The 14802-nt window shown below is 41.9% G+C and overlaps 1 protein-coding gene across 1 annotated transcript in view; it reads right to left on the bottom strand.

Moving 5' to 3' along the window:
* Window positions 1-14802, bottom strand: part of RALGPS1 (Ral GEF with PH domain and SH3 binding motif 1) — a 392441-nt gene that overhangs the window by 287483 nt on the left and 90156 nt on the right. Inside the window, exon 4 of the mRNA XM_042781469.1 lies at window positions 1753-1836. Coding sequence (XP_042637403.1) covers window positions 1753-1836 — 84 coding nt within the window. The remainder of the gene's footprint in view (window positions 1-1752; window positions 1837-14802) is intronic.

Raw genomic sequence — 14802 nt, forward strand, 5'->3', positions numbered from 1 at the left:
TCCCAAAGCGTTCGGTTTGGAAAACTGCAACTTCACTTCCGGCTCTTTCCACCCACTTAACTTGAGCTGGACACAATGCAATTGTTCACAGGATATGCTATACCACCCTTTGCCAAGCTGACCTGGCATCTGTGTACAAAGCAGATTACATCAGAGCCCTCAACATCCCCTCCTCCAGGAGCTCTGCAACTGGTCCGAGGTGGAGACTAAAAGCTGGTTCCCAGTCAAATAGTTTTGTAAAGGAAACTATGAATCCCTTGATAGATTGTCCACATCTGGTTTGTTTTTTTTAAAAAAATATATTTTTTAAAAAAAGACTAAGCCCAGTTGAAAAGGAAAAGATTTTTAAGAGAAAGAAAAAAGACGTAAAAGTCTTCAGAACTTCTCTTTTCAAAACAAATGGTGACCAGCTTCTACCCTAGGTGCATCTAGGCCTTTCTTTGTTCCTAATATATCTCATAAAATAACAATAATGCTAACTTTTGTCTCAGTCTTCAAACTATAAGCGGTGCCTCTCTGAGGCTCCCATTGTACATGGGATGGTAGCCCAGGCATAGAGAAGCCTGAGAGAGTTGAGCAATAGTGATGCACAGGACCAGGCATTTCTGAGTGAAGACCCAGCTGGAGAGAAGGCCCAAGGGAGACACTGGCCCCATGACTCAGAAGTCCAGTCATACACACTGTGCAATCTCTAGGCCACTGTCCTCATTTGAAACCAGAAAAACAAGAAAGAAGATGAAAAAACTGTCAGCAGCACCATTTGGGGTTTTGGTCTATCTGAAAGAGTCTACCTACTGCAGGGTATCATCTACTGAGGGTCATGTTCTGGCAGATCCAGCTGAGAACTCAGAAGTCCATCCCCTTCAGTTGGTCTTAGTTCCCAATCATCATTTCAGTAAGTGGAAAAGCAGATCTTCATTCATAGAGCAGTGGTTCTGATTGGACTGAGTCTGTTTGTAAAAGTATGGGGCCAATGACCAGGCCATCAGGAATTCAAAGAAATTCAATTCAACAAGTGTTTCCTGAGTACCTCATTCATTCATTCCAAATACATTTACTGACGGTCTATTTTATGCCTGACACTGGACAAGGTAGTAATGAATAAGATAGACATGGTTCCTGCCCTCATGGAGCTCAAAGACTGGCAAGAAAAAATGGATGTTAAAAGAGTTGCACAAAATGAAGAAAGATGAGTAAAGGACCACAATAGACATGTATGGGGTGTAATGAGGACATGTATGATGGAGAGACCTCATATAGGCTGGGAAGGCTTCCCTGAGGAAGTGATGTTTGGGCTCAGATATGGTTAGGAGCTAAACAGAGATGAACAGTGTTCTGGTTGAAAGAAGAGGCCGTAAGAAGACCTGATGAGATGGAATTCATCAGGGAAGAGAAGGAAAGTCAGGATGGCTGAAGCCCACAGAGGAAGGGAGACAAAAGATGAGACTGAGGGGTAAGCAGAAGCCAGATCCATTTTGTAGGACCTTGAAGGGCACATTTAGGCATTCAAACTTTAGTTTAACTATAACTAGCAGTCACAGAAGTGATTTAAACACATAAAAAGCTTGTTCAGTTCCACCTGCTGTGTAGAAAACAGGCTGTGATGGTGCAAGGCTGAATAAAGGTTGAGGGCTTGAGGAAAGAGGTTTGGACCTGAGGCAAGATGCTTGAGATGGAACCCTGGTGGGGCTCCCAGCCTATGAGGACAACAGCCCATCATCTGTACAGACACATGCAAGGGGTATTGCTTACCTGGTTAAACCTCCGGGTAAAGGCCACAACGTTGGGGGCAAGACTATGTTTCTCCTTCTTACTCCATCCACAGCTGGCTAGTTCCTAGGAAGCATAGAATCAATTGAAACAGTGACTCTCATCAGATACAAAACACACCCGGAGCATCTAATTGCAATGTGGGCATAGAGGCAAGAAAGGACTGAAGCCTTGGCTATTCATGCCTTCACTCTGTAGGAGGAGGTGTATCCTGGAACCCCCAAGGTAAAACAAAACTTGAATCCTTTTCTCCAGAACTCTGGCCACACATTTCTCAGGCCTTCTACACCAAAATATTAAGCCTGCCTATGCCAGTCTGACAGCTTCTCAAGGGCCAGAAGTCCTTTCTTACAATGCAAATTGTCTGAGAGAGGGCATGATGTTTTAACAGGACTCGTCCCCCCATAAATGTAATTCCCAGGGCCCCGAGCTAATTTAAAATTAAAATCTGGCTGATGGATCTCATTCTTCATTGGTCACATGACATCCCCCATTTCTGGAGTTAGACCAAGTCCTGGTCTAAGCTCAGTGCAATCAGAGAAGCTTCTGGGATTACCTCAGATTCCTTCCTGGAGTTGGCACCTCTCATTTCTCATATAACTAAAGGACGCATAGGAAGAGTTTCCCTTCTACTATCTTCGGGGGCCTTGTTTCTTCCTTTCCAGTGGGTTTAGCATTATAATTTGAAGAATCAAACTATATAAATTTCATGTATCAGTGGGGCAGGTACCTATTCAATGCTGGCTACAGAGAACAGGAATAATCTAATGTGATTATACTTGAGGGTATACAAAAGAACCAAGGAAAAGCCTTTAACCAAATGCCCAGCCATTCGCAGTTTGTGCCTCTGGAAGTCCTGACAGAGAATGGAAGAAAGACAGGAGATTTTAAAGTTCTCTACTCTCTAAGTTACAGACTTCCTTTTAATTTGTATCAGTCCTCAGGATTATTAACAATTTTTTTTTTTCAGCACATACCTGGAACTTTGATAAGATCTGTAGCCAGCTGCAATGGACACAGATCAGAGATCTACTAGGTGGTCAGAGAGGACAGTGGGAATGACCAAAGACAAAATTTACTGGCTGGGAGTTATGCCAAAGTACCACAGCTTGGCTGAATGTAATGTATCCTAGGACCCACTATAAGCCACAGCTTTGCTGAGGGCAATGGGCAGCTCTGGTTATAAAATCAATGACCTGGAATTGGAAGTACATGAGAACTAACTAGGAACGAAGAAAAACATCTCCTCTTCCCAGCTTCTTCATGTCTGCATATGTCATACCATCCTTCTAGTCACCCACACGAGAAAACTCAACCATTCCTGACCCTGCCATGTCCTTCACGCTTGCAATTTAGATCCCAAGTAATAGTAATGACAATGATATTAACTAATCCTACCTTTGTCAAGAATCCTCTATGTGCTAGGCAATGGCCTAGGCACTTCACGTATGTCATCTCATAATTCTCACCACATGCATTTTAACAAAGTTCAAGAAGAAAGCAGTCCCTAAAGTGACACATTTAGTTTAAAAAAAAAAAACTAACCAAAAGAATTCTTGGTATTTTACTTGCTTGAACAGTTTGAATCCTTTATAGATATTAAATTTTATACCCTTTTTATTCTCTTGAATGAATACTGTACTTTTCAAATGTATACACCAATCTGTCAGATGTAGCGTTTACTTCTGTTGATGAGACTCCTCTCCTTGTTCTGAAAATGTATATATCTGAGTCTCTTTCCAAGTGTATATGTGACCAATGTCAGTTACACTCATTGTTAGCTGCACCCTCCCCTTCTTGGTGACCCCATACACAACCGAACGAAGGCTGCCAGGTCCAGCACCATCCTCACGACTGGTTGCGGATCTAAGCATGGTGATCCATATGGTTTTCATTTGTTGATGTCTGGAAGCACCTCACCAGGCACCTCACTAGTGAGGTACCAGGAAGTACGTCACTCCTTCTCAGTCCATCTTCGTCTGGTAGCTCTGCTGAAACCTGTTCAGCATCATAGCAACATGCAAGCCTCCACTGACAGACTCTGGGTGGTGACGATGCGTGAGGCGCACCAGCTGAGAACTGAACCCAGGTCTCCCACACAGAAAGAGAGAATCTCACCACTGAATCACAAATGCCTCACCACTTACACCTACTCCCCCTTAAACTATTTACTTGAATCACTCTTAAAATGTGTATTTTTGGCTTTTTGATGTTTATTTAAATGGACAAGGATCTCATTCCCCAGTGGGTCCCAAAGCTAGTCCTGGAAGGGTATGTATGGATTGTAATAAAATATAAAAAGAGAACTGATGTTCAAGGACTGAGCATAGTTGATGCCCAATTCCTGTCTAGTAGTTGTCCCTTTATTTTTTCCTGAAACTTTTTGTAAACAGCAGAAGTGTATGTGTGTAAATTCAGAGTCTGTGGTCTTATTTCCAAACCATAAGTAACTTAGGAAAGCATCTTGAAAGGGAGCAGCATGGACCATATAGTTGAGACATACTTAAGTCAGATGCTAGCTCACTACATACCAGTTGCTGATTTTGAGCATGTTACTTATCTTCTTGGAACCTCAGTTTTCTCATCTTAAAGTGGGTATGATACTATATTTACCTGTCAGCTTAAACAACTATATGAGGTTTTTTAAATATGTAAAGTACTAGCACATGACAAGTACTTTGTAAAGTTTATCTCCTGTCCTCTTCCTAGGATCACACTGTTGTTAAGTAAAAAGATAATATTCAGACTCAGCTCTAACTCCAAACACTGTCTTCTTTCTCCCACACCACACTCTCATTGCTGTCTTGAATTATTAACAAAATCTACTATTATTTCTCTTTCATTTTGCTGATGTCATATGGACAGGAACCAAACCAGATGTGTACATCTGCCTTGAATTTATTTGATCCAAACACTTCTAACACTCTAAATTTAAAAACTGCATGTGAAGTTATTGGATTTTGACAATTCCCTAAGGAACCTTAAGCACTGAAGGGCACCAAACATTTAAAATTAAAATCTCAGAACAGTGAAACATTTATGTTTAAAAAGTACTTTGATAAAATGGAAGGACAAAGGACTTGGAGAAAAAAAGATCCCACTCTGAATCCCAAACCTATCACCTATTTCCTGGGTGACCCCAAGTAAGTTATAGCATCAGATTCATCCCTGATAAAAACACAGATGTGGAAACTAAACTAACCCTGAGGAATTGTGGCAGAGACTAAAGGAGGTAATACCTGCCAAAGGTGACATACTGGGTACAGGGTCTGGCTCACAGCAGATCTCGAGAAGCCTTTGTTGAATGAATGAAGTAAGAGTGTTTCTCAGTGTTGAAATCTCCCAAATTCACTGCAGAAAGGTTTATCGAGATGTCCAAAGAAATAAGACCATTCTACCTGCACTAAAACAAGTACTGGGCCCCTCTGGTATTGTTCCTCTTCTGTGTTTAGCCTTATAGGATTGCAAGAGATTCCATCTGTGTGAAGTAGGTTTGGAAAATGTGAAGTAATAGAACAAAGCTCTTCCAGTCCCTCATGCCTAAAAAAAAGTCCATGCTATGAATCTTACTTGAGTAATTAAGTTAAACCAACCAGAAGAGAGGGCAGGTTCTACAAGGGACACAAAGGATTGGGCTGAGTCTGGTGGCTCTATATCCCTGGTGAGGCACTGAGCTTCCCATGGGCTGCCACATGTCTCCTCCCAAGGGCACCAGGGCCCTGATATCACCCATGACTTCCTTTGCTCTGAGTTCTTTGCTGAGGTCAACTGGAAGGAGAAAAGTCTATACACTCCTCTGCCAGCTTCTTCTGGAATTCTGCTGTCATTTGGTTTACCAGGTTTGTCAGGGAGAAAACAGAAACTACGTGAGGAAAATGTCCTGTCGCTAAACTTACAAATTTACCTGCATCCTCGCCCTTCCTCTGGCTTTAATGGAAGAAAAGCCTTTCATTTTCAGGACCTACCTCTCCTGTGGATCCTACCCCCACCACCTTCTCAGAGGCCAGTGCTTTGAAGCCCTCCTTCATTCCTGTATCCTCAACCTCTTCCTCTCCAATTTGTCCTTCTTGCTAGCATTTTAATATGCATAAGCCTTCCCATTAATAATAACTATTTTTAAAAAGATAACTTTCCTAGACCCATGTCTCCTCCAACTCCTGCTTACTCTCTTGCTTCCCCTTCACAGGCAAATTCCTTGAAAGCATTGTCCATGCTCACGGTTTCAATTTAGTTTCTTCTCCAACCTGCTACATATACTGCCATGACTTCAACAGAAGTCTATGTTCCGGCCCAAGCTTCTCTTCTGAGCTCCAAATGAGGCTATTCAGTTGCCTCCTGTCCACACCTTCTTTGGCAGCCCACCAAACCAAAACCAAGCCCACTGCCACTGAGTTGATTCCAATTCAATGCAACTCTGTAAGATAGAGTAGAAATGCCCCATAGGGTTTTCAAGGCTGTAAATCTTTATGGAAGTAGACTGCTTCATCTTGCTCCCGCAGAGCGGCTAGTGGGTTCAAACTGCCAACCTTTTGGATAGCAGCCCAATGTCTTAACCACAGCATCACCACACCTCTTTGGCATTCCACAAACTAAAAAACAAACTCACTGTTGTCGAATCAATTCTGACTCATGGCAACCCTTCCTTGGGTTTCTGAGGCAGTATCTCTACGGAAGTAGATTGCCCAGTTGTCCTTCCGAGGAATGGCTGGTGGGTTTGAACCACAAGCCTTCTGGTTAGCAGTCAAATGCCTTAGGCACTACACCACCAGAGCTCCTTGGCACCTAAAAATCAGCAGCCCAAGAACTAAAAGGGTGCCTGACTAACTGCCTTAAATAAAAAAATTTAAAAATGTAGAAGTATGAGATTCATAGGGAGCTCTGGTGGTGCTGTGCCTAAGGCATTTGACTGCTAACCAAAAGGCTGGTGGTTCAAACCCACCAGGCACTCCTCAGAAGGAATACTGGGCAATCTACTTCCACAGAGATACCACCTTGAAAACCCAAGAAGGGGTCTCTATGAGTTGAATCAACTCAATAGCAGTGAGTTTGGTTTTTTTCTTTTCTTTTTTTATGAGATTAATTTCAACATTCAAGCAAAGGAGAACAATGATCACAAAGAAACTGTCCATGCAAAAAAATCTCTAACTGGTGCAAAAACAACTTTGTCTTAGTAGCCCATCTGCAAGCATTCCTAGGTGACAGCAAGAGTCAACATTAGTTTCAGCTTACCCTACAAAGCTTCTCTGGGCCACACTGCCAGGAGGCCCCCCCTACCAACTCCCAGTTCTAAGCTCAGAGATCTGAGAGTCACATTCCCTGAGGTGGTATGGGAAAGGTCTAGCCCTGACTTCATCCGAGGTCACTGAGGTAAAGACCCTGGAAGAGGAGGCCTGGGCAGTGGTGACAAGTACTCTCTGAAGACCCCAACGGGACCCAGACCACCAGGCCATAAGAAGCTGATGCCAGCACATGTCCTTTCCACATGTGTGCTTAATCCTGACTGTAGTTTTATCCAAATCACGTTTCTAAAACACACCCACATACGTCACCTCAAGGAATGTCATAAAACCAGACCTCATGGACCATCATGAGGCTGGTACCAGCCAATGGCACATCAGTATTTGCTCAGCAGCAACCTTTTCCCTTCCTCCTCCATCCCTATTCCTCTATTCTGCTCTCTGGCCAAAGAATAAAAAATAAATAAATGCCAAATTTGTTTATGGACAATGCTCAGAAGAACTGGTGGGACAATTAATTACACACTTGGCTAAGAGTTTTAGAAACCTCCCAGGGAGTGAGTGACCCACTGGGCAGTGGGAGAGAGAGGGATAGTTTCTGGGATGGAGGTGGGGTCTGATTGAAGAGTGAGGCATTTCAGGGTCTAGACTCTGGCAGGAAAATAAAGGAGTGGCTGGCAAGTCCTTCAGGACTTCTAAGACTTGTCACTCACAAAGAAGTCACATGATGTTCACACCCTCCTTGTGCAGAAGTAGAGAATCCCAGGGCTGGAGGTAGGAGTGACAGATCTCTCCTACCTGGGAGGGCTAGGGACTTAGCATGGACTGGTGGAGGGTCTGGCGCTGGTCTCAGGAGTGTGAGCTCTGAGTCAAAAGACTTGCAATAAGACAGGCCACAGAGTGAAGTGGTTAAGTAGTCAGATGGGCTAGGACTGACATTCTGGCTCTACAGCCTACTATGATACTATGCAAGTCACTCAAACTCTCAGTACCTGTTTCCTCATCTGAAAAATGGCATTGTTAATAGTACTTCCCTCATAGGGTAATAAGAATTAAATGAGCTGGTATTTTTAAAGTGCTTAGAATAATGTCTGATATATTTTAAGTACTTTTAATGTGTTTGTTAAATAAATAAAATAATGCTCATAGGAAAAGTTAGCACTGAGTGAGTGGGTATGAGGCCAGAAAATCCAGGCCAGGAGATATGCTTTCTGAAAAGGGAAAGGCACTCAGAAGAGTAGTTCCTGGACACCAGGACTCCAACCATGCCCAGGGTGAGCACCAAGGTCCAGCCAGAGGGAAGCAAGATTTACTGGTCATCTACTTGGTGCCAGTAACTGGGCTAAACTTTTCACACATATTATCTCATTTCATCCTCGCAGACGCCTCAGTATAGTTGGGATTAGATTGCCTCCAATTTCTAAATGAAAAAATATACATAAAAGACAGGTGAATTAATTTGTCTGGGCCATACATGCAGTCAGTGGTACAGACAGTGGGAACCCATCCTCCCCAGAGCCAACACAGGCTACAGACCTCGCTCAGGACTCCCAGTCTAGAAAATAGGGTGACATGAAGAAACAAATCAAAGCAGAGGCCAGGCAGGGCTTCTGAGATGCCCCTCCCTGAATCAGAGCTGGCCCACAAATAAAGATGCCAAAATATACAGAGCTAATAACAACTGGGGAGCTCTGGTGGTGTAGTGCCTAAGGCATTTGACTGCTAACTGGCAGTTCAAACCCACCAGCCACTCCTTGGAAGGAAGACTAGGCAATCTACTTCCATAGAGGTACCGCCTCAAAAACCCAAGGAGGAATTGCGATGAGTCAGATTTGACTCCACAGCAGTATCTACTGAGGTTTTAAGGGGCCATGGTAGCACAGTGGTTAAAGCACTCAGCTGCTAACCAAAAGGTCAGTGGTTCAAACCACTGGAAGTGTCACTTCCACAAAGCTTTACAATCTTGGTAACTCCTTGGGGCAGTTCTACTATGCCCTATAGTGTCACTATGAGTCAGAACTGACTTGACAGTAGTGGGTTTGGGTTTGATATTAAGGTTGTCACTTACCTAAGATTATATAATTGATAAGTGCTGGAAACCCACTGCCATCAAGTCTGACTCCAAAGCCCAAAGTCTGGTTGGTTCCAGAAAAGCTAGAACTCTGAACAATCTGAGGGTGCTAACTAGGGCTAAGGGAGCAAAAGGGGCTTTTCAATTGTTTTAGGCAACAAATGAACCAGAGTTTATGGATATGCTAACTAGGAAGAAATACTTGTCTGTTTCCTCTCAAGGAGGCTCTCTCTCCAATTCAATAGAGGGAAGAATTGTAGCTCTCTCCTGCATAAAATCTACAGTTGTTGTTGTTGTTGTTGTTGTTGTGTTTGCCATTGAGTTGGATCCAACTCATAGAGACCCCTCCTTGGGTTTCCAAGGCAGTATCAGTATGGAAGTAGATTGCCCAACCTTCCTTCCAAAATAGTTCTAGCAGATCCTAAACGTTATTAATAAGATATTAATGCTTTTATTTCTATATATTGTACTGTTGTTGTTGTTATGTGCCATTGAGTCAGACCCGACTCATAGCGACCCCTCCTTGGGTTTCTGAGGCAGGATCACTAGGGAAGTAGATTGCCCCATCTTCCTTCCGAGAAGGCTGGTGGGTTTGAACTGCCAGCATTCTGGTTAGCAGTCAAGTGCCTTAGGCATTATGCCACCAGAGCTCCTATATTGTAAAAACAATTAATTAAATATCTTCTTATTGTCAGTTATAACCCCTAATGAGACCATTAATCAAACTGAGAGAGCAATATAGTTAATGACTACAAATAGGTTTCAAAAGGGAGAAGTTGCATCTACCATGCTGTTCCTGTGACAAACCCAAAATTACTTAAAATTCTTCCTATATTAAGTTCAAAATAGGTAACATGTTCAGATGATACACCACATTTTCCTAACATCCCTCCTGAGACCCCTCTAACAAAGCACAAAAGTAGAATAAAGAATAAACCCAAACTAGCTAAGAGAATGAGAGTGGAAAGGCATTATCCTTGAGTGGCAAATTTAAATACATTTCTGGAAGCAGAAATCAGCACGTTTTTTGATTAAATGGAAATAAACAGTTTTAAGGAGGAATATGCCATGAAGAAGCTGCAAAGGTAGTGGGAGTCAGGCTGCCTAATGGGACCATAATGAAGCTCTTAGCTCAGAATCATCAGAAACAATAAAGGGAGGACAATTAAAGGTCAGGGTATTGGCCTAGTCAATGGCCCAGTGTAATGCAGTGAATTACTTAATATGACTCTGCTAGCCTTGGTCTTTGTAACTCCTACCAGATGACTGGGTAGGATTATGTAAATGTGAGGTTCTTATGGCCCATCAAGGAGATTGGATAGCTTGCTGATAATATAAACAAGGTACATAGCACCTCGTTTGGGGCACCTTGTGAGGGTGGGACCATGGAAATAAGGTATATGGAACTGGTCAGTTTTGCCATTTGCAAGGCTTTTCAAATGAGCCAACCTCAAGGTGGAGAGGGGGATCTCACTACTATCAAGATAGAAGTAGTGGAGTGGAGCTCATCCTTTGGATCCAAGAACCCTGCACTGGACTTCCTCAATGAGAGAGAGACAGAGAGAGAGAGAGAGAGAGGGAGGGAGAGAAAGCTGTAATACTTTGCTGAGATGGTAAGAACCAGCAAGAGCCAGTGACAGAGAAACTGGAGCAGCAGAGGCAGCAGAACCAAGAGACTGGCAGAAGACAGAGCAGTGGGCTTCCCAGCCCATGAAGCAAGAAAACTGAGTGTCTCCGGGCAGGAGTCTTGCTGGCAGAGTGGAGTGCCTCTTTGGGTGCCTATTGGCAAAGCTAAAAGAGGTTTCTAACAGTGGACTGAGTAGGCAGAGGCCAAGGCCTGAGAGCAGCATGCCTGTGGCACACTGACAAGAAGCTGTCCTGATGGAACAACAGCATCCTGAGTTGCTTCTGATCTTGAATTGTAACCTGTTACTTCCCTAATAAACCCCACAATCATACTGCCTGTGAGTTCTGTGGAGTCACTGCAACAAATTATCAAGCACAGCAGAGGAGTAGAGAGTGTTGTGAGAGGAAAGAATTGGCAAAAGGATTAGAGGGTGGTAGCATGTCTGATCTCTGTCTCATAGGAACAGGCTGTTAATGTTCATCTTGATTCTCTCCCTTGGGAAATTAGAGGAGGTAAGACACTGCCCACACTTTTTTTGTACCCAGTCAGCACCCGAACCTGCTGCCTCAGAGCACAGGTGGCCGGTATCTACCTCCAGGCAAATAACAGGATGGGTAATTAAAGGCTTCCAGTGTTAACGCTGGTACCTCCAGAACAAAGTTCCTCTCTTGCTGGCATTTGGAAGACTGCATCCTGCCAGCCATTACCCCACTCTCACACTCTGATGTGAAGGTATACCTGCTCTGTTTTGCCCCATGCCACTCCCTACTGAGGAGAAAGGCCAGGTGAGAAAAATCTTTAACAAACAATTACAGGTCACCAGGCATGTGAGTTAAACCAACATAATGAAAAAAGGCTCAAATAAATAGAAAAATTGGTCTTTGGGGGGGAAAAAGATAATTCAGGGACAAAAAGTTAAAAAGAAAACCCCCAATGTACTTAGAAAGATTTGAGAAGATACTATACCCATCTAAAAAAAAAAAAAAAAAAGTATATGTGAACTGCTGTATGAAAAGTGAATTTACTCTGTAAATCTTCACCCAAATCCTAATTAAAAAAAAAAAAAAAAAAAAAAATAGGATGCTAGCTTAAAAAAGGAATAATCAGAGATCAGCAAGCAGGCCAATGGATTTTAAGAAGAAAATAGCACAAATAAAAGGTTCCATCAATCAAATTGAAAATAAAATCCTGGAACAAAGAGGAAAAAGACGAAGAATTTGAGAGGAGAAATTTAATTGAAGGGTAAAAAGATAATGTTGAGATAATTTCTCAGAAAGTAGAAAAATACAGGACAATAAGAGGAAAAATGTGAGAGAAAAGAGAGAAGACAAGAGGGTCCATCCAGTAACACTAACATTTGACTAAAAGAAGCTGCAGAAAGAGAGAGAAGGAAAAAATGGAGAAGTAGAAATCATCATTATCATCATTTAAAAAAAAAAAAAAACAACTGCTGAAAAACACAAGTCTTCAAAGGACTTGAAAGCACTCACTGTAGACCCAGCAGAAAGAATGAAAAGGACCCACACCTAGACATAACCTTATTAATTTTATTAATTTCAGAATATTCTGATAAAAAGAAGCTCCCAAAAACCTCCAGAGAGAGAGAAGAAAACAAAAGTCACTGACAAAAAAGAGTGAGAGTGGCACAGAACTTCTCACAATGAACAACGGAGACAATGGAACAGAGATCACTTCAAAACTACAATTTTATGCCAACTAAATGATCGTTCAAGTTTGGAGGAAAAATAAAGCCTCTCTTGGATATGTAAGAAATCAAAAGATGGTTCTTTGAAAAGATCAATAAAACTGATCAGTAAAAAGATCAATAAAACCTCTAGCCAGACTGATAAAGAGAAAAGATACAAAAGATCAACACTGGGAATGAGAAATAGGATATCATTCCAGATCCTATAGACATTAAAAGGATAAGGGAATGTAACAGAGAACGTTATGCCAATAAATTGAATAACTCAGACGAAACAGAAATTTCTTACAAGATACAAACTATTACCAAGATGCATTCAAAAAGAAACAAGGAGACCTAAATAAGAAAACTAAATCCTTAAAATTTTTAGAATATAGGGGACCATGGCTGCAGGAGGAAGTGCAGCTGAAATGCTCCTTGGAATCAAGAATGGCCAGATTTCATCTCACCTACTTTGGTCATGTTGTCAGAAGGGACCATTCCCTGGAAAAGGATGTCATGCTTGGTAACGTGGAGGGTTGGCAAAAGAGGGGAAGGTTCTCAACGAGATGGATTGACACAGTGGCTGCAACAATGGGCTCAAGTATAGCAAGGATCATGGAGCTGGTGCGGGACCAGGCAGTGTTTCGTTCTGCTGTGCATAGGGTCTCTATGAGTTGGACGGGACTCGACGGCACCTAACAACAACAACAACATGGCTGCAGGACTTAGTTTTTAGTGATGGATTTATCAGAGAGGAAGGAGCCCCTGGTGCCACAATGGTTAAAGCACTTGTCTGCTAATTGAAATGTAAGTGGTTCAAAACCACAAGCTGCCCTGCAGAAAAAGATGTGTCAGTCTCTTTCCATAAAGATTTACAGCCTTGGAAGCCTATGGGGCAGTTCTACTCTTTCCTATAGGGTCACTGTGATAATGGCAATGGGTTTGGTTGGGTATCACATAGGACAATAAAGAAGTAAAAGAAAAAAAGTAACAGATAAATGAGACTTCTCAAAACCTAAAGTTCATCAAAGGACTTTATCCTAAAAGCAAAAGGACAATATATAGCTTGGAAGAAATTTTGGGGGAACCATAAATTGAATAAGGGTGTAATATCCAAAATACGCATTTAAAAAACTCTAGAACTTAACAACAAAAAAGACAGAAAAAAAAAAAAAAACGGGCAAAGAACTTGAATATTTTACCAAAGAGTATTCAAATTTCCAACAAGCACATGAAAAGATGATCAATTTCATCAGGCATTTGAGAAATGCAAATCAAAACAACAATGAAATATCACCTCACCCCTATTCAAATGACAATGATCAAAAAAGGGAAACAACAGGTGATGGCAAGGCAGGTTGTGGAGAAACTGGAATCCTCATCTGGTGGGAATGGAAAATGGTACAGCCATTGTGAAAAACCAATTGGCAGTTCCTCAAAGCGTTAAACATAGACTCAGCAATCCCAATCCTAGGTATACACACAAAAGAAATAAAGGCAGAAATGCAAACACAAAGCTGTACACCAATGTTCAGTGGAGCACTTTGCACAACAGCCAAAAGGTGGAAATAACCAAAATGTCTGTCCATGGACTAATGGAAAAACAAAACATGGCATATACACACAGTGGAAAACTACCCAGTCTATAAGAGAAACAAAGTCTTGATGTATGCCACCATATAGATGAACCTTGAAAGCATGCTGAGTGAAGTAAGCCAGTCATAAAAAGGCAAATATTGTATAATCCCTCTTAAATGAAATAGGCAAACACACAGAGACCAAAAAAGAGTGTGGTGGCACAGTGGTTAAAGCATTTCACTGCTAACCAAAAGATCCACAGTTCGAACCCACCAACTGCTCCACAGGATAAAGATGAGGCAGTTTGCTTCTATAAAGATTTATAGCTTTGGAAACCCTATGAGTCAGTTCTATTCTGTCCTATAGGTTGCTATGAGTTGGAATAGACTGGATAGCAGTGGGTTTTTTATAGAGATTAAAGTTTATTATTAGTGGTTATCAGAAGGTAGGAGCGAGGGAAAAAGGGAAAACCTTTGCTTAAGGGACAAAGCATTTCTGTTAATGATGGTGGAATAATTTGGAAACATAGTGGTGACAGTTACATAAACATAATGTAATCAATGTCATTGAATTATACAGGTGAAAAATGTTGAATCAGCCAATGTTTTGTTTTATATAAAAATGTATATATGTTGTATGACATAATAGCATATTATATATAACATTATAATGTTGTTGTTGTTAGGTGCCGTCAAGTCATCTCCGACTCATAGTGACCTTATGTACAGCAGAATGAAACACCGCCTGGTCCTGTGCCAGCCCCACGATCTTTGCTACACCTGAGCTCATCATTGTAGCCACTGTGTCTGTCCATCTCATTGAGGGCCTTCCC

This window comes from Orycteropus afer, unplaced genomic scaffold, assembly GCF_000298275.1.
Source record: "Orycteropus afer afer isolate SDZICR_OR568_19922 unplaced genomic scaffold, OryAfe1.0 scaffold00123, whole genome shotgun sequence".
Lineage (NCBI taxonomy): Eukaryota > Metazoa > Chordata > Mammalia > Tubulidentata > Orycteropodidae > Orycteropus > Orycteropus afer.